This window comes from Lissotriton helveticus, chromosome 1_1 (genome assembly GCF_964261635.1).
Source record: "Lissotriton helveticus chromosome 1_1, aLisHel1.1, whole genome shotgun sequence".
NCBI classification, from domain to species: Eukaryota; Metazoa; Chordata; class Amphibia; order Caudata; family Salamandridae; genus Lissotriton; species Lissotriton helveticus.
The window spans coordinates 50117229-50137479 of NC_136057.1; the positions used below are offsets into that span (position 1 = coordinate 50117229).

A 20251-nucleotide genomic window follows, 5' to 3' on the forward strand; every position below is an offset into this window, starting at 1 on the left:
GCGTTCAAAACAGTCCTGCATGCTCTTCTCTTACATCGTCGTCAGGAGATAGGAGTGAAAGAATTAGCCTAGAGATGGTTAAAATCCTTCTTAGAAAACAGAAGACAACAAATCTGGATTTCCCCCTGTTCTGTAAGTCGTCAAAAGGTGGATACAGGGGTCCCTCAGGGATCGGCGTTGAGCCCTACACTTTTTAATATTTATCTCACCCCGCTGATCCAGCTAGCATAAAAATTAGAAGAAAAGGTGATTTCCTACATGGATGATACACAGTTGCTCTTCTCCTGGAATAAGGGAACAGATTTGGAGAGCTCTCATGTTAAAACCTGTCTAACCACTGTCATATGGTTACTGCGTTTCTATATATTGTGTTAAGTTAGCATGAGTTTATTAAATGTTTAAACAACATATTTTCCTTCGGCTTCAGTTTGCACACGACACCTAATTGTTATTGTAGCTTTCAACCTAGACGAAAGATGTGATTTAGTTGAGAATAATATGTTATTGCTCTGATATCAGTTGTGCTTGGTACACTTGTTACAACTGTCTGCACACTGAGAACTGCACCCTCTAAGAATAACCTAACACAAGGTTGCTGGAGGCCTGATCCTCGCACCACATTAGACATAACACAAATAATGTTGCTGCCAACATTGGGCTCTACGCGGGTTTAAGATAGAGTTACAGGGAATGAATCAACACACTTGATGCTTCGCATGCAGAGAGCCGGTAGCTGTTGATGTGATCTTCTCCTACTGACATTTAGAGGTATGGGCCCGCCCTGCTAAAAACCCAAATGAGACCTTCTTAGATATAATCTAGTATGCTAAATAGGGTGCGCGAAATATAGGTGATACAGATTTCTATAGAATTTGTATTATAATGTGCTATCACCTTTTGCTTACTATGGATTAGTGACAATGCTGATAACTCGGATTTTAATATTATGTATTCTGGTATTATATAAGATACTGCGTTTGAGAACCTTGCATTGAAAAATAAATATTTCAAACTTGCACGTGTGTTCTTTGACTCCCAGTTTTGGTTTGAAATGATTATATAACGAAAGAGTGTTCATGTGTTCCACGATACCTGAGGTAACCTAAGATCATGTTCTGGTTTGTCTAAGTCATTGGGCAGCTTGTTATGACCAATGAGACACTGTAGCTAGCTCGGTAAGGGGATTTCTGACACTGAGGTGAGTTTTGGGTCATCCTAATTCACTGAGGTTCTAGATCTCTATGCACAGTTCTGTGGGAGAACGGAAACCCTGCTACATGGCGCCCAACGTTGATGGCCTTATATCATGACACTCGAGTAGTATATCATTCAAACCTTAACCCCTTCATTCCCGTTTCCGGAAAACGGTGGTGTCGGACAACCTGCCTATTTTTAAAATAGGTCTTTTCAAGCTTGAATTCATCTAAAACGGTTTCCTTGAATTACTACCCAGTTGTGCTACATAGTATTCTTTATTTATTTTTTTTCAATTTCCTGTGCTGACATGGCACAAGCCGTGGACATCCCGCAGCATAGTCGCATTGCGGTGCGTGACCACTTGCGGGCTTTTAATATCCCTGTGGAAGGCATGGCTGTGGTTCTGGTAGTGAGTGCGGATCATGCTTACCCGTACAAACTGTTTTATTCGTGGGTGACATTTCCGCCTGTGGACGCTAATTCTGGTATGTTCCATTCTTACACTGCCTCAGCTGTACCGGCTGCATATGCTCCGTACAGGGCACTGGAGGTTCCTATTGATGTTTGGCAGCATGGAGTTTGGTTTGGTGGCGCCCTACCACACGCTTTAACCGCTCCGAGGTTGGGTCCTTTGTCCATTCCGGGCACTAATTGGCCCGCTTTGGCTGGATTCACTCCTCACCCTAATTGCGCCACTTGTAACGTGGCTGATCTGCGGCGACTTCATGAGGTCGCTGTGTCAGTGATTAGAGCGCTTGTTCATTACACAAGCCGTAATGTTCAGGACGCGGCCCCTAGGGGTGTGCAGCTTTGAGCAGAACAGGCTGGTTTGAAAATCAGTCCTGTCATGGTGAATTCGGTAATGGGCAAGAAGCCCCAGGATAAGGATGATTTTCCTTTCTGGCTTGCCGAGAAATTCGACCAGCTGGAGGCTGTGTTTCCTAATACGAATCCTGGTGAAAAACACCGGATTCTTACACTTAGTTTACCGAAATGTTTGGCCCCTGAACTTGTTGACTGTGAGACCTGGGGTAAGACTTTTGCAACGGTCTATTCGAGGTGCTATGGCACCCCGTCTGTGACCAACCTGTCTGCGGTCCTTAAACGTGTTCAAGATGATCACGGACCGGAGTCGGCGGTTGAGTTGGGTATGCGCCTGTGTGGCACCTTTGATATAGTTTGCGATCTGACCCTTGCGAATGTCAAGGGGGATGCAGTGAACTTTCAGGTGGCTAACGCTTTGGCGTTAATTCCAGAGGCCGAGAAACCACGTCAGTTAGCAAGGATAATTGTGGTGGCTTATAAAACGGTTGGCCGCAATGCAAAGGGTCTTAAGACTTTTTCTGATAAAGAGAAAAAGCAGCCCCAGGGACAGTCTTCGGCAACTAGTGGTCAACCTAAGTCCAAGAAACAGAATTGGCCTAAAAAGCAGAATCAGGGTAAGCAACAACAACAACAAACACAGGTTTCTACTCCTGCATCTACGTTGCCTGCGCAGTCGGATCAAGTTTATGATTTGCGCGATCGCGCGATGATTAAATCACCTGAAAGGTTTCAGGCTTCTGACAAACGCTCTCCTCGTTCCTTTCAGGACTCATCGGCTCCGTCAACCGGTGGTGGAGGGGGCGGCAGGGGCCGGGGTGTCCAGCAAGGACGTGGTCAGCCCCGCCCGCGTAACGGTGGAGATCAGCAGGAAGGCACTACGCCCAAGAGACCACAGTTTGCCACGAAGAAAGTCGCCGCCTTGACAGCGCATCGATATGCCCCGGATAGTGAGAACGCGGCTTCGGAATCTGACTTGGGCTCTGACCTTGCTGGACAGCGCGGCGGAGATTACCATAGTGAGAGAGGCCCTCCGTCCACTGTTGAAGGTGACAGCGACTGACACTTATGTTGTAATTGAAACGGCTGATACGCATGTTGCTCCCCCTGAACGTCTTTTTGAAATTGTCCTGTTAATCGAAGGTGACATGCAGCGAACTGTTAAAGAGGTATTTTGGGAAAATCTTTCGTCTACGTATGACATTTTGCTTTCGGAGGCTGACTGGCCCCCGCCTTTTGTTCTCGCAGCTCCGCGAGGGGAGGAGGTGATCCTCCCCAGTTTCGCGCACACTGTATCGAGAGTGGAAGCGCTGCATTTTGCAGAAGAGTGGGCTCTGGCGCTTGCGCCGGCTGTGTACCGCAATCAGTGTGGCTGGGATAAATTGTCTCCAAGCCACGAGATTCCTTTACGGTCTCAGCCGCAGCCTCAACCTCAATATCCCATACGGCGTGAAGCCAAAGCTTCAGTTGCGGCTATCCTTGAACAATTGGAATATCAAGGTGTAATTGAAACGTGTGTGTCACCGATGAATAACCCCCTTTTTACTGTAAACAAGCCGGACGGCTCATATCGTTTGGTTTTGGATTATAGGCATTTAAACTCGCATTGCCGTAACTGTGCAGTTCAGAATACTCACGGCTCTGCTTTAGTGAATAGTCTTGAGCGTAAACGGTTCAAAACCACGCTTGACATTTCCAATGGTTTTTATGCCCATAGATTAGATGGTCTAAGTTCCCAATGGACCAGCTTTACTTGCGGTGGTGTGCAAAAAATGTTTCAACGTCTCCCGATGGGCTATAAGAATAGTCCTGGAGTTTTCTCCGCCCGCATAGTCTCTCTTTTGGAGGGAATCGACCCAGTTGCTTGTTCGTATGTGGATGACATTTATCTCACAGACGACGATCTTTGGGAGCATCTGTGTCGAGTTAATAGCATAATTTGTAACTTTGCAGACATAGGTTACAAGTTTAACTTTGCAAAATCGCACATTGCAGAATACACAGTGTTGTTTCTCAGCTACGAGCTTAACAACGAGGGAAAGGGGTTGGCACCTCAATTCCTGGAGAAATGCGCACAGTTGCGCTCTCCGACAACACTGAAAAAATTACAATCTTTACTGGGCTTTTTGAATTTTGGGAGGACTTACATTCCGGAATATGCCCAGCGTATCAAGCCTTTGTATGCTTTGATACAACCATCTTTTTCCAAATCATGCTGGCTGCCTGAGCATTCAGCCATTCTGCAGTCTTTGCAGGCTGATTTGCTCGCTTCTGAATACTTACAGACTCGTGATAACCAGACCAACCTGGTGATAAGAATTATCCCTGGGGCGGTGGGTTTCACGTACCTGACTTTTAATGAAGGGGATACAGTACCTATTGCTTACAAGTCACACTTGTACACTTCGGCTGAACTGCGTTTTTCCACTGTGGAGAAAGTTTTAACGGCTGTACAGATCTCAATTCTTAAAGAACGCGCCCTGTCACAAGGAAAACGCATGTTGGTTGTTACCCCGTGTCCTGCCTTGGAGGCAGTTACGAAAGCCAGTGTACCAAATTCCAAAGCTTTGCACCCTAGGTGGATTCAGTGGGCTGCATCCTTGACATCCCAGGATGTCACGTTTATTTTTGACGCCACTTTACGGTCGCAGGAGTATTTACAGTATGAATTTGTTCATCCTGCTCCTTTAGCAATGCGGCCGTTGGAGGATTTCCATTGCATCATTTACACTGATGGTTCGGCGCAGGTTGCGCATGGCTCTAAACATACCTACGTTTCCGCATGCGCCATTCTGGTCGGTGCCATGGTGAACGATGAGTTCAAGTCCAGTGTCGTGCACACGCAGATGCTTGGGGGCTGCACCGCACAATTAGCAGAGCTTCGTGCTCTGATGCTTGCATTGGCGTACGCAGATCCTAGTGTGACGACTTTGATCGTAAGTGACTCTTACTACTGTGTCCAGTCTTACAATGAAAACTTGTTCTTTTGGATTCAGAATGAATTTCGTGATTCCAAAGGTAGCACAATAAAACATAAAATGATCTGGGTCCGAGTGGCGGAACTTAAAGAGAAGTTGCCACTCGTGTTTGTGATTCATACTCTTGGCCATCAGCGCGTGGGGGTCCACGCTGTTGGTAATTCGCTTGCTGATGAAGCAGCGAAGTCAGCGGTATCGAAATACTTAGTTGCAGCAGTCACGAGGTCCAAAAGCAAGATAGATGATGACATATTGGCAGCTATTGCTACCACCGAGAAGGGGGGTAAATATCCTGCGGGGTTCCCTTCGAAGTACACATACCACTTATGTCCCGATAAGGTTCCTTATGTGAAAATTCCTGATGTTGGCGAACGTCTAGTTCCCAAATCGGATCGCAGGGCTGCTTTGATTACAGCGGCTCATGAAGGTGTGGCGTCTGCGCATGCGGGCGTCTCAGCCACTGTAACTCAGCTACAACAAAGGTTCTGGTGGCGGGGACTGTACATACAGACGCGCGATTATGTCCTTCAATGTGACATTTGCCAGCAGATTAAACCTTCAACTGCTGCGCGTCCGCCTCAGACACAGTTGTACATCTCTAATAAACCGCTTGGTTGCGTTTATTTGGATCACTGCGGTCCATTTTCTTCTGATACTGCATACAAGTACATCTTGGTAGCAGTTGATTCATGCACACGCTTTGTGTGGGTATGGCCACATCGGAGCGCTGATTCACGGACTGTCATCAAGGATTTGCGAGTCTTTATAGGGATTTTTGCCTGTGGTACCTTCCATTCGGATCAGGGTCCGGCTTTCGCCTCTAGGGGGTATAAGGATGCTATGGTTTCGTTGGGGGTCCAAGTCAAGTTTTCGAGTCCGTACAGGCCCGAGGGTAATAGTGTAGTGGAACAAATGAACCGTGACCTAAAGCAATCTTTGACAGCTCGAGTTATAGGCACTGGCAGAAACTGGTTGGCCCATTTCAATGGCGTGCAGCGTGCGCTTAATAATCTCCCTAGAAGGTCTCTGGGTGGGCGGACCCCGTACGAAATGCTCTTTGGTATCAAGATGTATGTACCTGACCTCGACGGGCTAGACTACAAGGCCCAGGCCGCGGCCTTTGACGTAGATGAACATTGCAATGTTTTACAGGATCTAAAAAAGACCAGAGACAGTCTAGCTAAGGAACATTTGCCCTCCACATCGGATGATGCGTTGCAGATCCCGGTAGTTGGCTGACTACCCCAAGTTGGAGAACTGGTTCGAGAGAAGATCGATAACAAGAAAGAGTTTGGTCCCTCATATTGTGCACCGGTTCGAGTTCTTGGAGTGAAGGGCACAAGAACAGTCATTTTACCACCACTTCCAGGTCGTAAGGAAAACAGATTTATCTCAATTGACAATGTCAAGGCACACAGGGTGGCCGATTCTTCATAGCATGACACCGGCTGTATCCTGTCCTTCCATGGTGAGGCACTCTGTGCTGGCTATTACTTCTGGTGCAGAACCGGAGGTGTCCCTCGAGATGCCTGCTATTTCCAGTCCTTTATTAAATACTATTCCTGTTACTAACATTGATGAGCTGAACTACACCTATCCTGCTGATTTATCAATGCCTGATTTGCAGACTCGTTTGGCCGACCAGTCCAGATTCTCTTTTGACTCTGTTTCGGAACTTTCAAAGAAACCCTCAACTGTTGCGAAATATGCCACTTTATTTAAAAAACATTTTGTAATTCCCCCTTGGACATACATTTGGTTGTTTCTATTTTCATTTTATCTTTTTATGTCAATTGGTTTTGTGTTTTATTTTTTCCGCCTGATCGATGGTCATTATGTCAAAGAAAGAACAGGAATTCGGTACCTTAATGGAACATTGGCCCCTCTTTCCTCCTCACATTCAGCACACAGACTGAAACGAGAATTGAATACAGTCAACATTACTGCTTGGCCTGTCCTTGATGGGATTGTGTGGGATGCGGTTAGATTTCAAATACATGGCCCCACTGAAGTGATTAATGTTCTGAATGTGCTTAGAGTAAACATGGGGGATGTGATTAAACAAAATATACGTTCTGATGATTGGGATATTCATGCCGTAGAAGCATTATTCTCTGATTTAAAATATTATGCAGCTTTTGATGCTGAAGACTTCTATTTAGATTCTGTTAATTATGGTGATTTGTTTTGCTTCCAACATTATGGTAATCATTTTCTCCATAAGACGAATTCCAGGAGGGTTGCTGTGAATTACACGCAGTGGTGACCCTGCCCAGCTCCATTAATAGGAAGCTCCAGTACATTTCTGAAAAAATACAGTTATTTTACAGATTTTAATCAATCGAATCCTGAGTCATTTTACTTCAGAATGACACAAAAGTCCATGTCCAAAGTTAGACTTACCGATACAAAGTTGCTGTATTCGAAGTCCTTTCTAGACAAATTGGCTGTAGATGGCTACGAGTTCTGGAAGGGAATAATTGACCTTAAATCGGTTTGGGGTACCAAAGATTGGCAGGTACAAGGTACTGAGGCTTTGCACCGTGCATGTCTCCTCCCGAATCACATGTTGTTTCTAAATTCTACTATTTCTCAAACAACATGCTTTGGATTGGCTACTTCTAAAAAATTAAATACACCAATTATCCCCGAATTAGAAGAATATTCAGGTTGGGGTAATTTTTCTGATTTGTCTATTCGTGAGATACAGTCTCTATTACACAGTTCGTCCTTTAATGTATCCAGTTTGGATCCAAAGGGTTGGCTGTTGTGGCAAAGAAGTGCTGATTCTTGCCAACGTCGCTTTCAGGGGTTGGCTGAAGGGTTCACACAAGTCAGACCAGATCCCCGTTTTGAAACTGATTATACTGTCAACACTTACTCTGTGGGGAAACTGTGTCAGAATTGGTTACAACATTCCACGTTAGCTGCAGTTAAACTACATCTGTCTCAGTTAACTGAAAATGTGGATTCAAATGATTTTATAAAAGGCCCGGCTAAGGGTAGATCTAAACGGTGGATTTATGCAGTTTACAATGAAATTTGGAAAGTTTCTCAAATTGAGGCTGCTAAGCGCCTAAGGGCAATTGACCAAGCAAATTTGGAAAAAGTACTTGCAGTTGTCGATAACAGTATTAACATGCTTTCTTCCCGAATTTACACGTTGAACAATATTGTCTCTTCTGTTGTTGACATTGTGCATGATGAAGTGTCCGTATTATATCATGGTCAAAATCAATTGAGTTCTGTTATGCAGTTTGCATGGACACTACAGACTCTGAAAGCTGGTCGAGTGCCTTGGAGTTACATGAACGTCTCATCACTATTTGCCCCATTTAATTTGACTGACAAGCAGCGCATGCTTTCCATGCGAGATGCATCATTTTCTATGTTGCACATTGAAAAATTAGAATCTTTGCCCTTTTCTGTAGCTGAGGCAGCTGGTGCTACATGGCTTATCCATGGTATTATTACTTTACCATTTGCTCTGTATAAATTTACAAATTGTATGCGATATATTGCTATAGGGCGATATGAACCACTAGGCAGTGCTTTCCTACATGAGACATGGTCTTTACCATACACATACAGATGTCTGAAGGAAGGGAAGGAAGTGAATCTGAATGGATTAAGAATGCACACAGTCGCCTGACCGTTCACTGATATGCAGACACATCCAGTTGCATGGTTCTTGTAATCAGGACCGGCCTAATTTAGCCTGTGTTTTAAAAGGCACACCGGTTCCCGCAATAGTTCCCACATTCACTTTATTGACTAACAGTAGTTATTTACTTTTGAATAACGAGGAGTGTTGTGGGTTAATGGTCGGTATCGCCTATGTGGTTACTGTATCAAGACGTGTGGTGTGTTGCAAGAACGTGTTATATCCACCCACGCATGGGAATTCAGATGTTTCCATCTGGCCGCGCATCCCAACCTTGAGAGCGGAGTTCAACGGTTTGAGCCGAATAAGAGCCCTTTTGTCTCAAAAGGAAGTGGCCCTGAGCTCGGCCTGTGAAACATATGTCCTTCACATAGCTAACACACGCACAGAGGTGCAGGCACTTTTAAATACTGACTTGCCGTTTCATTTCTGCGAGCTGGTTCATCAAATCTTTAATGCCTCCTCCACGTCTGGACTCGCACATTTTTTTAAATTGGTTAGCAGTGGTCTCGTGACTACGTTTGAAAAAGTATTTGGTATTATCCCTGCGTTCTTTCATTCTATATTCGCAAGTTTGTTTGGCGGATTCCCTGTTTTGCTGGCTTTGGCTGCAGGCGTTTTGGTGATATTTTGCTTTATAAAACATGGATGCCCATCCTGCGCAAGAAGCCGTCCAACAGCTCCTGATTCTGTTTCGTAATAGGATGCTTGATTACTATGACACCTTGCCACTTGCGACTTTAAGCACGGCTTTTGGATTATCTTTTTGATTTTCCTATTTCACATGTGTCCAGCCTGTGTTTCATTGCCTGAGCTGTGATTTTGACTGGGCCATTGATTTGTGTCTCTGCTTGACGACTTCTCCTGACGTTGATTTTGATCAGCTGATGAGCCCCGTAGTTGCTCACGAGTTGGTTTGTTCTGGCGAAAGGGTTATGGCCGTGGCAGCGATGCATGGACTAATGGGTCAGTGGGACATACCCGCAGCGGCGCATGACTTTCTGGCACATAGCGTTCTCGAGAACCCAGTGAGTTGTCCTCTGATGTTGCTAGAGGATTCGGTGCTGGAGGAGCACGTATGTTCTTTCCCATTGCTTAATTGGATGGCTGAACTGTTTTCGCATGATGACAGTGATTTCATGTTGGAAGCTGTGGCTGCCTATTTTGCATATTCTATCCACCCATGAGTGGCTTTGGAGACTTTCACTATTATGGCACGTGACTTTTTAGTAATTCTGAATGGTGCCTTTTCTTTTACGAACATTTGACTTTTATATGTTCTGGGCCTATGATTTTATAATTGGCTTCAAGTTCAAGATTTTTATATTTTTGTGTGGCCACTATAGGCATTCATACATATTTTGTAAATATTGATTTTTATAAACATCTACATACATTTAGCGTGGCTCAATATTGTTGAACTCTGCTTTCATGTTTTGCCTTTCTTATAGTATTGGCTTGTGTTTTTCCTTTTTGACCGTCCTCGGATCATTGGGGGGGTGTCATATGGTTACTGCGTTTCTATATATTGTGTTAAGTTAGCATGAGTTTATTAAATGTTTAAACAACATATTTTCCTTCGGCTTCAGTTTGCACACGACACCTAATTGTTATTGTAGCTTTCAACCTAGACGAAAGATGTGATTTAGTTGAGAATAATATGTTATTGCTCTGATATCAGTTGTGCTTGGTACACTTGGTACAACTGTCTGCACACTGAGAACTGCACCCTCTAAGAATAACCTAACACAAGGTTGCTGGAGGCCTGATCCTCGCACCACATTAGACATAACACAAATAATGTTGCTGCCAACATTGGGCTCTACGCGGGTTTAAGATAGAGTTACAGGGAATGAATCAACACACTTGATGCTTCGCATGCAGAGAGCCGGTAGCTGTTGATGTGATCTTCTCCTACTGACATTTAGAGGTATGGGCCCGCCCTGCTAAAAACCCAAATGAGACCTTCTTAGATATAATCTAGTATGCTAAATAGGGTGCGCGAAATATAGGTGATACAGATTTCTATAGAATTTGTATTATAATGTGCTATCACCTTTTGCTTACTATGGATTAGTGACAATGCTGATAACTCGGATTTTTATCATATGTATTCTGGTATTATATAAGATACTGCGTTTGAGAACCTTGCATTGAAAAATAAATATTTCAAACTTGCACGTGTGTTCTTTGACTCCCAGTTTTGGTTTGAAATGATTATATAACGAAAGAGTGTTCATGTGTTCCACGATACCTGAGGTAACCTACGATCATGTTCTGGTTTGTCTAAGTCATTGGTCAGCTTGTTGTGACCAATGAGACACTGTAGCTAGCTCGGTAAGGGGATTTCTGACACTGAGGTGAGTTTTGGGTCATCCTAATTCACTGAGGTTCTAGATCTCTATGCACAGTTCTGTGGGAGAACGGAAACCCTGCTACACCACAGTCTTTCATTCACTTGTGAAAATGCAATTGAAATGTAAAGAGCATAAAACTGAAATTTTCTTCTTTGGGAGGGGGAGGGGCAGACGATGCACCCCCGCTAGATCCCCAAAAGATCTGGTAAAAGATTTGGGGATTTGGTTTGATAATACGCTGTAATTTAGTCCCCAAATTGACAGGTTCGTTGAAACATGCTTTGGGATCATGAGATCTGAGAAGAAATTTCTGTCTCTCTAATCGTTCCATTCCTAGAAATTAGTCATTCAGGCATTGATCACGTCCCGTATTGACTATGGCAAAGCTGTTTATGTAGACCTTCTAGAATATCTCCAGGATGAACTTCAGGTGATTACGAATGCGGCAGTTTGACTCCTGCTCAATCTCCCAAGACAGTCGCGCATTAGGCTGCATCTTCGGGATCTCCTCTGGCTGCCCATTAGGGAGAGAGTGAAATGCAAGTCTATGGCACTGGTTCATGCAGCCCTGTATGGCAAAGGACCTACCTACTTAAGTATCAGATTTAGCATCTACAACGCGCTAAGACAGCTACTAACTACCAGTACATTTCTGACAAGGACCCCTAGGATCCACAGACAGAGAGCAGTAGGTAGATCAATCACTTAATTGGGTGTGGCAGCTTGGAATCAGCTCCCTCTGGAATTACCCGCTATAACGATCCAAGGCTGTTTAAAAAGAAGCTTAAAAGCTAGTTCTTCTAGGTCAACTGAGCTTGTTTTCTCTCAGGCCTTCAGCTTGTGCCACACTGGGACACTCCCTGGAGTAGCTGCACACTATATAAGTCTCGTGAAAACGGATCTACCCTTTTGTTGTTTACTTTTGCAAGCCCAAGGTAGACACAAGAAAGTTACAAATTGACTTTTTAAAAATGTATTGAAACAATTGTAATCTTGGATAAAAATAGTGCGCTGCAATTATTTAGCAAAAAACCCAAAGCGCTGTAACCAGCATTACAAGAATGGTGATAAAAATAAACAGTTTGTAGTGATTTCCCTTTTGTGCCCACTTTGGCTCTCCCTTAGTTTCGCGTTTTAGACTTTTTAGGCTGCCCCTGGTCGCTCTGCATAGCCACATAAAACACATTTGCGTTTGCGATATTATTTTGAGAATATGCTGTACATGTTTGTTATTCAGGGACTCTTCGTGGGATTACATCTACACATTTTGTTCAAGGTCATCTAGAATACATAACTTGGTATACTGTTTTCTTTGCTGGTTTAGCAACAGCGCCTAATATTTAGCCATAACATGGTGGCATATCCAGCACAATAGTTTTATCCTAAAAATGGTGTTCCGTACCGTTGGATGCAGAGAGGAGAATTCCGGCAAACAGGACTGTTCTGGAATGACAGCAGTGCCTTACATGCAACCCTGTGTTAACTAAGTTTACACTCATTATACCGACCACCTTACTACATCGACCACGTAATGGGGCTTGGACCAATTCCAGAGATCGCAAATATATCCCTATGCTCACAAAATAAGGGTAGAACTAGACAGATATATAATTTGCAATGGTTGGGATGTTTGTCCTATGCAGTCTGGTAGTAATTCAAATTACTTTGTTTAGTTGCATCTGCCTAATGATCGCAGCACATTTGCTTCATAATAGACTACGATAGTTTTAATAAATGTATTGTAAACTTTCTTTGTGTCCTTCTTATGTTCACTATTGGCATGCATGAGTGAGTAAGTGAGTAACAAATGGGGGATCTGTTTCCACAGTGTCCTTGGGGATAGAGGGTCATGTTTGAAGTTACTGAAATCACCTATTACTCTGGGAAGATTAGGAGTTCAGGTGAGGCACTGTGAGCTAGCAGGATTGGGCAGACAGGTACTGACGTTGTACAGAGTCTCAGTCCCTACACTCTGACGTCCTGTCATCCTAACACCCAGTTCTGCTTTACCAGCGCAATCAGTGCAACAGCTTCAACCATTATAACATTACTGTGTGGCTATATGATTATATTATTCTGCTCATATCTAACACTACCTATCCTATTGAGAGCATAGTGGGAGTACCCTTTGCCAGATACCTTGGGTTAGCCTAAACTCCCATACCTGACTGTCATGTATCACAAAGCCAGCCTGTGTAGAATGGTTAGCATCCATCTTTTTGAGACACTTGTCATTAAGTGTAACATAGAATGCATATGATACAATCTTTTTCAAAGAATATATGTGATTTGTCAATGCAGTCATGCCATTGTCTACAACAGCCAATGCATTTTCAAATTAATCCTGTCAATTTGTCTTAAGCGTTCAGCAGCGTCTTGCTGAGAAGTTTTCCACAGTTCATTGTAAGTGGCGTATATGAATCTACATGACCTAGGACCCAAGAAGAAATCTTGTAAATCCACGTCATCGGAAAGGAACTATTATATTTTCCTTAACTGCGGATAATGTGGAATGTTGTAACCATTGCTGTGTTGAAGCAGGTTCGGGTTATCAAAAAGAAGAACAGGGAGGCTTGGCAATCAGGAACAGTTTAAATTAATTAAACAATAATGGCCAGGAACAGCAGCCACTTCTACAGCTTCTTGCTGGAATTCACTTTGCATTAGGTAGATGGCATGCTTTATTCTGTACGCCCGGTGCAATAAAGTGAAGCTTGTCCACCTTTGGGCAGGAAATTCTGGTAGTGTGGGTCATAAATATTGTTTTTAGATACTTTATTCCACTCTTATAGAAGGGACCATAAATGCCAACAGGATGTCACATTCTAAGGTGGTCCAGGTGTGTTGTGTGTGTTATCTAGGATAACGCTTACTGCTATGCATTGTTTGGGCTTTATCTGATGAGTGAAACTGACTGGCTGCTCTGGCATCTTCCTTGGCCGGAGTGCATGCTCTCAGCTGTGCATTTATTTGAGTTTGAGTGAATGCATCTGACTTGTTTCTTTAGGTATTAGATCCTGGGACCACGTGTGATTTTTCTGTTGCAATCTTCCTGGTGTGTTTGAGGATTGTTCCAAGTCTGGTGTTTCCATCCAGGTAAGTGCTAGGGATGAACAAAGGACAACTGTGTTGTGTTGATTTGATAAAGGGTCACTCTGTAACCGTAACAAGTGTTTTATGGTGATTTAGGTAGTGCAGGCAACAGTTGTTCTCTGGTGTCCTGGACTCCTAAGAGTTGGCCCTTTCTATAAATTAATCCAAATCTAACGTATTCCCCCCCCCTAATTGAGTTATCTACTATCCTGGCTGTTTGTGTCCGTGTCTTGAGCATGGACGGTTCCTGTTTCTGGCTTGTGCTGTGAGTGTTTCCCTTGGCATTGTGTGTCCTAATCAGGTGCATTCCCCCTATTTTCAGGGTAGCCTTCTTCATGCAGGCTCATGTTAGTTGCATGGTGCTGCATAGCAAGAGCAAGATTGAAACCACTGGTAACGAGGCCTTGCATAGGCCTGCGATCCACTTTGGTACCCAGGTAAACAAACCTGTAAACCATGCTATGTTTGGGGCACCTTCTTTAATCATGATCTGCTGTACGTTGTACAGTAGTTGGAAGGTGATTGACACAGTGCTTAATTTGAGCCGGTGCTTTCCGGTGCTCAGCACCGGCACTTAATTGGTTTCCGGTGCTCGGCACCGGCACCTAATTGTCAGCACCATTCTTAGAACTGTCTAACACATGGTGGTATTGCTCATCAAATTTAGAGATGAACAGAACAACAGTTGTTTGGGAATACAATATACATTAAAATAATGCTAATACTTGCATTCCCGCAATTCCTTTAGCTTTGGGGAGCTGGAATAATCTGAGCTGTGGCATTTACATATGAGAGAGATGGTTAGTAGTTGCTTAGGCAGTGATGACAAGGGCGATGGGTGGTCCAAGCTGAAGTGGCCTTCAGGTTAGAGCCCTGGCACTTAATATTTTACAAATTAAGCACTGGATTGACAGTGTGTCATTGTCCAGGTCTTTCATGGGGATGAAGTTGCAGCACACTGTACCTATCTTGGTGCATACACCCCCTTGCATTGTGGTATTAAGTCCAAGACATTCCGGTGCTACATCACAATGAGGCAGATGGTACACATTTCTTCTTTGCGTTTAGGCAAGTTTAAGTGGTGTTCATCATTTTCAGCTGTTCCCACCTGATGATCTGCAGCCACCGACACACCACTATTCCGATATCCACGACTATGTCCTGGATCACAACCTCAGCATCTTATTCCTCACCGAAACATGTCTCATTCAATCTACATATGTTGAGCCTGTCTGGGCTCCCCCTCTAGGATATCTCATTCAAAGATGCGATAGACCCTGTGGCAGAGGAGTTGGTATCACAATCATTCACAGAACCTATATTAAGTGCATTCTGTCCCTTGGCCATATTTAGGATGGTGAAAACATGCCATTTAAACTGCATTTTAGCAAAACTTTTACATGTTCAGGCTTTCTGATTTATAGACCACCAGGCACCTCTAAACAGTACAGAGAATCTCTAATAGAGCACCCTATATTGTACTCAATTAATCAATCAATCAAATAACTTTATTTGCACTTGGTGAACGCATAAAAGTACAAAGAAATATCACAATACAAATTGATCGAAAAGCATTTAGAATCCGAAGTTAATTAATTATTTTTAAACTCACAACAATTCATTATGGATGTATAAAAGTAATAAGAACACATTATTACGACAAGCAATTTAAAATGATGCCACATGTATGTAAACACTTCCTAATCCTGTGTCGAATTCTAGTTAACATGTTTGAAACCATACAACAATTCATTATCAGTAATTGGGCAATTGACGACAGGCTAATGAAAATGATCAAATAAAACAACCCCCCTCACTAATGAACTTCTCCTAGTCCGAATGACTGAGTATAGCAAATTTGCAGTCATAAAACAGATGAAAGGGCTTTCCAGGGAATTAATTACTGTAAGGGCTGAAGAGTAAGAAAATAGACTCAGTTTTGTTAACATTGCGAGAATGATTTATTTTCTTTCCTTTTTTATAAAAAAACAACAGAAGAATAAAATATGAGACATTGTTTGAGTAGACAAGCCATCACAAGGACATGGCAATAGATTATTTAGTTAATGTTCTTAAAATTCAATCTCATCCTTGTTAAAAGATATTGATGCATGTTGTTAGAGACAAAGGAGCGATATAAATCATGTTGTGTGGGCACCCTGGGCAGTGTCTGGTAGAATATAAACATGACTTTACTTTGCCATCTTTCTAACTCACAATTATTAACAAAAGCCTCTCTTAAATGAGTTTTGGAGAAAGATAAGCATTTAAAGAGTGATGTGTACTGAAAAGCTAGGCCCAAATATGTGAAAGACTACTTAACAAATGCTAGTCAAGGAATACTAATGTTTTGGTCTGGGTTGATTATATCTTTTATTATTGCTTGATTCAACATACCCAAGTCCATTTTCCAAATACACAATCATAAGAGGAGTGGGGCCAGTTTTTAAATGAACTTATCCTCCACTTTCTGCAGAGCACCCAATTCAGGTGTGCCCCATATTTCTGCTCCGTAAGAAGCTATGGATTTTGCCAATTAAACTTCTACCATTTCTTTAATTGTTTTTCTACCCAGTTCAGAGGCAAATTTCCACAGAGCAGCTATGCTTCTTGGAAACAAATTAATTCTGTTTTCTACCATAGCAGACCGATTAAGTTTAGAATCGAAAAAGAGGGCTAGAAAAACAAGCATGTGCAATGCAAAAGGTTTTGCATTCAGTCAAGTCTGAGCTATTGGCACTGTAAAATGACAATGCCTTTTATTTATGTTTTGGATTTTAAAACTGAAATAAAAGGCATTGTCATTTACAATACAAATAGCTAAAGCTCTACCAAATACAAGACCCATTGCATTGCAATATAGGGCCTTGTCAACAGCTTGTTAGATTGTAAATATCGGAGGATGAGACCGGCCTTCAACGTCTTCAAAGTAGCGATAAATAGTGCAGTGAAGAAGATGTGTAAGTATTGTAAATTACCCAGACATGAATTGTGAAGTGAGAGTTGCATATGATCCGAGTTATAAACACTAACACGGCGCTCCAACACCTTTCGCTCTGTGATTACACTTCTGTGGCTCAGGAGGAAGAGTAGGGGGCTATTTCTTGCCCTCTCCATGATTTGAGTGTGCAGTGTGGTATTGCGTAATGTCATTGCTATCTTTGTCCCAATACAAAGCTTGCGCATTGCAGATGTCGAGACATTTAGAGGTGGATCAGGAAAGCTGATCAAGAGGCTTTGGCAGGCGGATTACGCAGAGTGCCTGTGCCCGTGCACGTGCTTGCCATTTGCTCCCCGAGCCGCCTCGCATCATCGCATCAGACCCGCCACAACAATGCTGAGAGCTTCACACTTCAAAGGAATGCTCTCCCCCGCCTCTCTGCACAATGCCTCGCTCCCATTTGCTCCCCGTCTCTCAGTGTTTACTGCAATGTGTCCCCCCCATAGCGCTGTTTTTGACGCTTCCGACTTCAAAGGCTAACGCTCCCCCGCCCCCCCCTAATCCCCCATCCTTTCCGAGTGCATCAAGTTAGGCAGCAAAATGCCCGGGCACCCACGCCGCCTCAGATCACTTTCACGGTGCTCAGTCGCCCGCTGGGATGCTTACTGGCGGATGTGGGCTCTAATCTCCTACAGCACAGACATCGCCTAGGGGCATCAGGGAGCGTATGTAAAAAAATGTTATAACGGTTGCAAGTACAAATAGTACAAACACAACATTTCCCTTCCGTCGCTGTTTCTTTTTAATTTTGTCTTTTCCGCTCCACGTTAGGAGCCCTCCTCCCACCCTCCAAGCACAAACACAGCTTTGGTTTCTCTGCACACATGTACATGCTGATGTGGCACTGCTACAGCTGTATTACACCACCTTCTCCTCACCCTCCACTCTTGGTAAAGCTGCACCTCGTGTGTAGCAAGTGGTGTGTGTGCATCACAGGCAGAGCGAACCCAAGGGACAGCGACTTTAATTAAAGACCTCCCGTAAACAATCTCATCCGTAGCCAAGCTTCTCCAGTCTTGGTGTCTGTGCGTATCGCTGTTAGTCACTGTGTCTGTTTAAATTTGTCTGTCAGTGCGCACTGGCTTTTACTTGTATTGTCTGCTGTGTGCTCAATGTACATCTCTGTGTCTCTTGGTCCATTTGCAGCGGCATTTCTCTGTCACTCACACTTACACATAGCTGTTTGCCCATGTGTTGTGCGTGCCTCCATGTGCCTCTTTGTTTCCTTTTCACGTCTAGAAAATTGTCTGTTTATTGTGTCTGCTTTCGTGAGTCGCACCTTCACACTGATTACCTGTCTTCATCTGTGTGTGTGTTAATCTCTTTGAGGATCTAGCTTGTGCCGGCAGTGTGACTGTCAACCCATGGGCTCATCTGTTCAATCATGTGTGCATCTTGGCGCGATCAACAAATCCAGACTGCTCTGCCGCAGCCTCAGGCTCACAGAATGAGCCGTGTTTACAGAATGTTGATCATTGTAACCACCCGCTGAATTACACACAGCAGGAATTAGCACATCTCTGCAAGGATGCGCAACATCCTGTGATTTTGGGCAAATCTCTTAATCTCCCTGTGTCTAATAAACATGTATGTGCCTCATTTAACGTTGCTTGTGCTTGTGTTAAGAGCTCTGATACCCTTGGGTCAAGTTTGCGCTATATAAAACTCTTTAAAAAAAAAAGGAATTCCATGAGACCTGTCCTGGTGTGTGCATTATCATACAGTTAAAGTATAGAAGATACATGCACTTGTCCGTCTTCCCGTCTTGATTTCCGTACACCTTCTTCATTGCGCTTCATACCCCTTTTATATCTATTCTTCAGTCTCTCTATTCCCCTGACCTCTCTGTATGCCCTTCTGTTTGCACCCCGTCTATGTACCCACAAATATTACGCCTTTTCTCCCATATCACTAGTCCAATCTGAAGGAACTACAAATACTAGAATTCAGGTGTCCACCTGCACACAGGCAGGTAACAGCCCGAGGTGTTGAGAGAGGGCTGAGGTGTGGCTGTCCCCAGGCTGCTGACAGTGGACCCTGGTGTGGCTGGTTTTCAACAACCTTTATTGAAAACGGTAGCGTTCTAATTAGGCTTTTATGTCCAACTTGGAAGCGTTTTAGTAAAGAAAAAAATCGTATGTCCTAATCCTCTGTTCCATAGTAACACTTTCAGCATGTAGGGAGCATTTCGATGAACTAACATGTACACGCAGTGTAGACGACATAAGTGTACCATTTGCGTGTCTATGTAAGTAAGTGAGCAAGCTGATATTTTAAATTTCACAAAATCAGTACTCGCATGCATCTGGTTCCTGGCAGTCACATGGGCTGCTTGTCCGCTGTTGCAGGGTAGTAGCGGGTGCGGGTCAGTCGGAGCCCAGCTCAGCGGCTGATCACTATGGCCGGAACAGGCTTTTGTTGCTGATAAAGATGTGGGTGGGGCTGGAGGAGAGCAGATGCAGCTTTGAAGCGGCAAATAAAATTAAAGTGCAGTGCTTGGAAAATCGGCGGCGCCATTGTCCCAGGTGGGCACGTCATGTTACCTGCATTAAGAAAAACTCATTACAGAAAATAGAGCATGCACCATGTAACAACCAAGTAAAGGTGCTAGTAGCCATGGGAGTATACAAATGGCGACATGCCCATACTAAGGAGGGACTAATAAGCCTCATAATGAATCAGACACCAGCATTTACGAAGGACAAAGACACAAGCCAATCAAAAATAAGGGCGGGGTTGGGAGCGAAGCTTCTCTCCGAACCGTATGGAACTACCACAGATCACCGCAGAGCAGCGCCTGCACGCTGGATCAGGATCGACCTAATAAAGGACTCTAGCCGTTCCAGAGAACACCCATCTAGATAGAAAGAAAAATACTTTTTCCTTCCCAGTCCCACTATCATAACAAAGGTTTTTGATTTGTTAACAAGCAGACCCAGCTCAGTTATGAAAGTTGAATAAGAGCCAATCAAGTGCTGTAGGGCCAGGGGTATCCTGGCCATCAAAACTTCATCATCTGCATAGAAGAGAGCAAGCAGCGATAAGCCACATGCTGATGGAGCATCTCTGCACTGTGGGGTCAAAACGTCATTACATTTATTGGTGTACAAGGAAAAAAGAAAGAGGGCAAGGACACACC

General features: G+C 43.7%; 1 protein-coding gene across 1 annotated transcript in view; it reads left to right on the forward strand.

Annotated features, from left to right (window-relative positions):
* Nucleotides 1-20251, forward strand: part of LOC144758091 (uncharacterized) — an 82723-nt gene that overhangs the window by 51325 nt on the left and 11147 nt on the right. The window contains exon 2 of the mRNA XM_078646411.1: nt 14026-14114. Within this exon, the coding sequence (XP_078502537.1) occupies nt 14026-14114 (89 nt within the window). The remainder of the gene's footprint in view (nt 1-14025; nt 14115-20251) is intronic.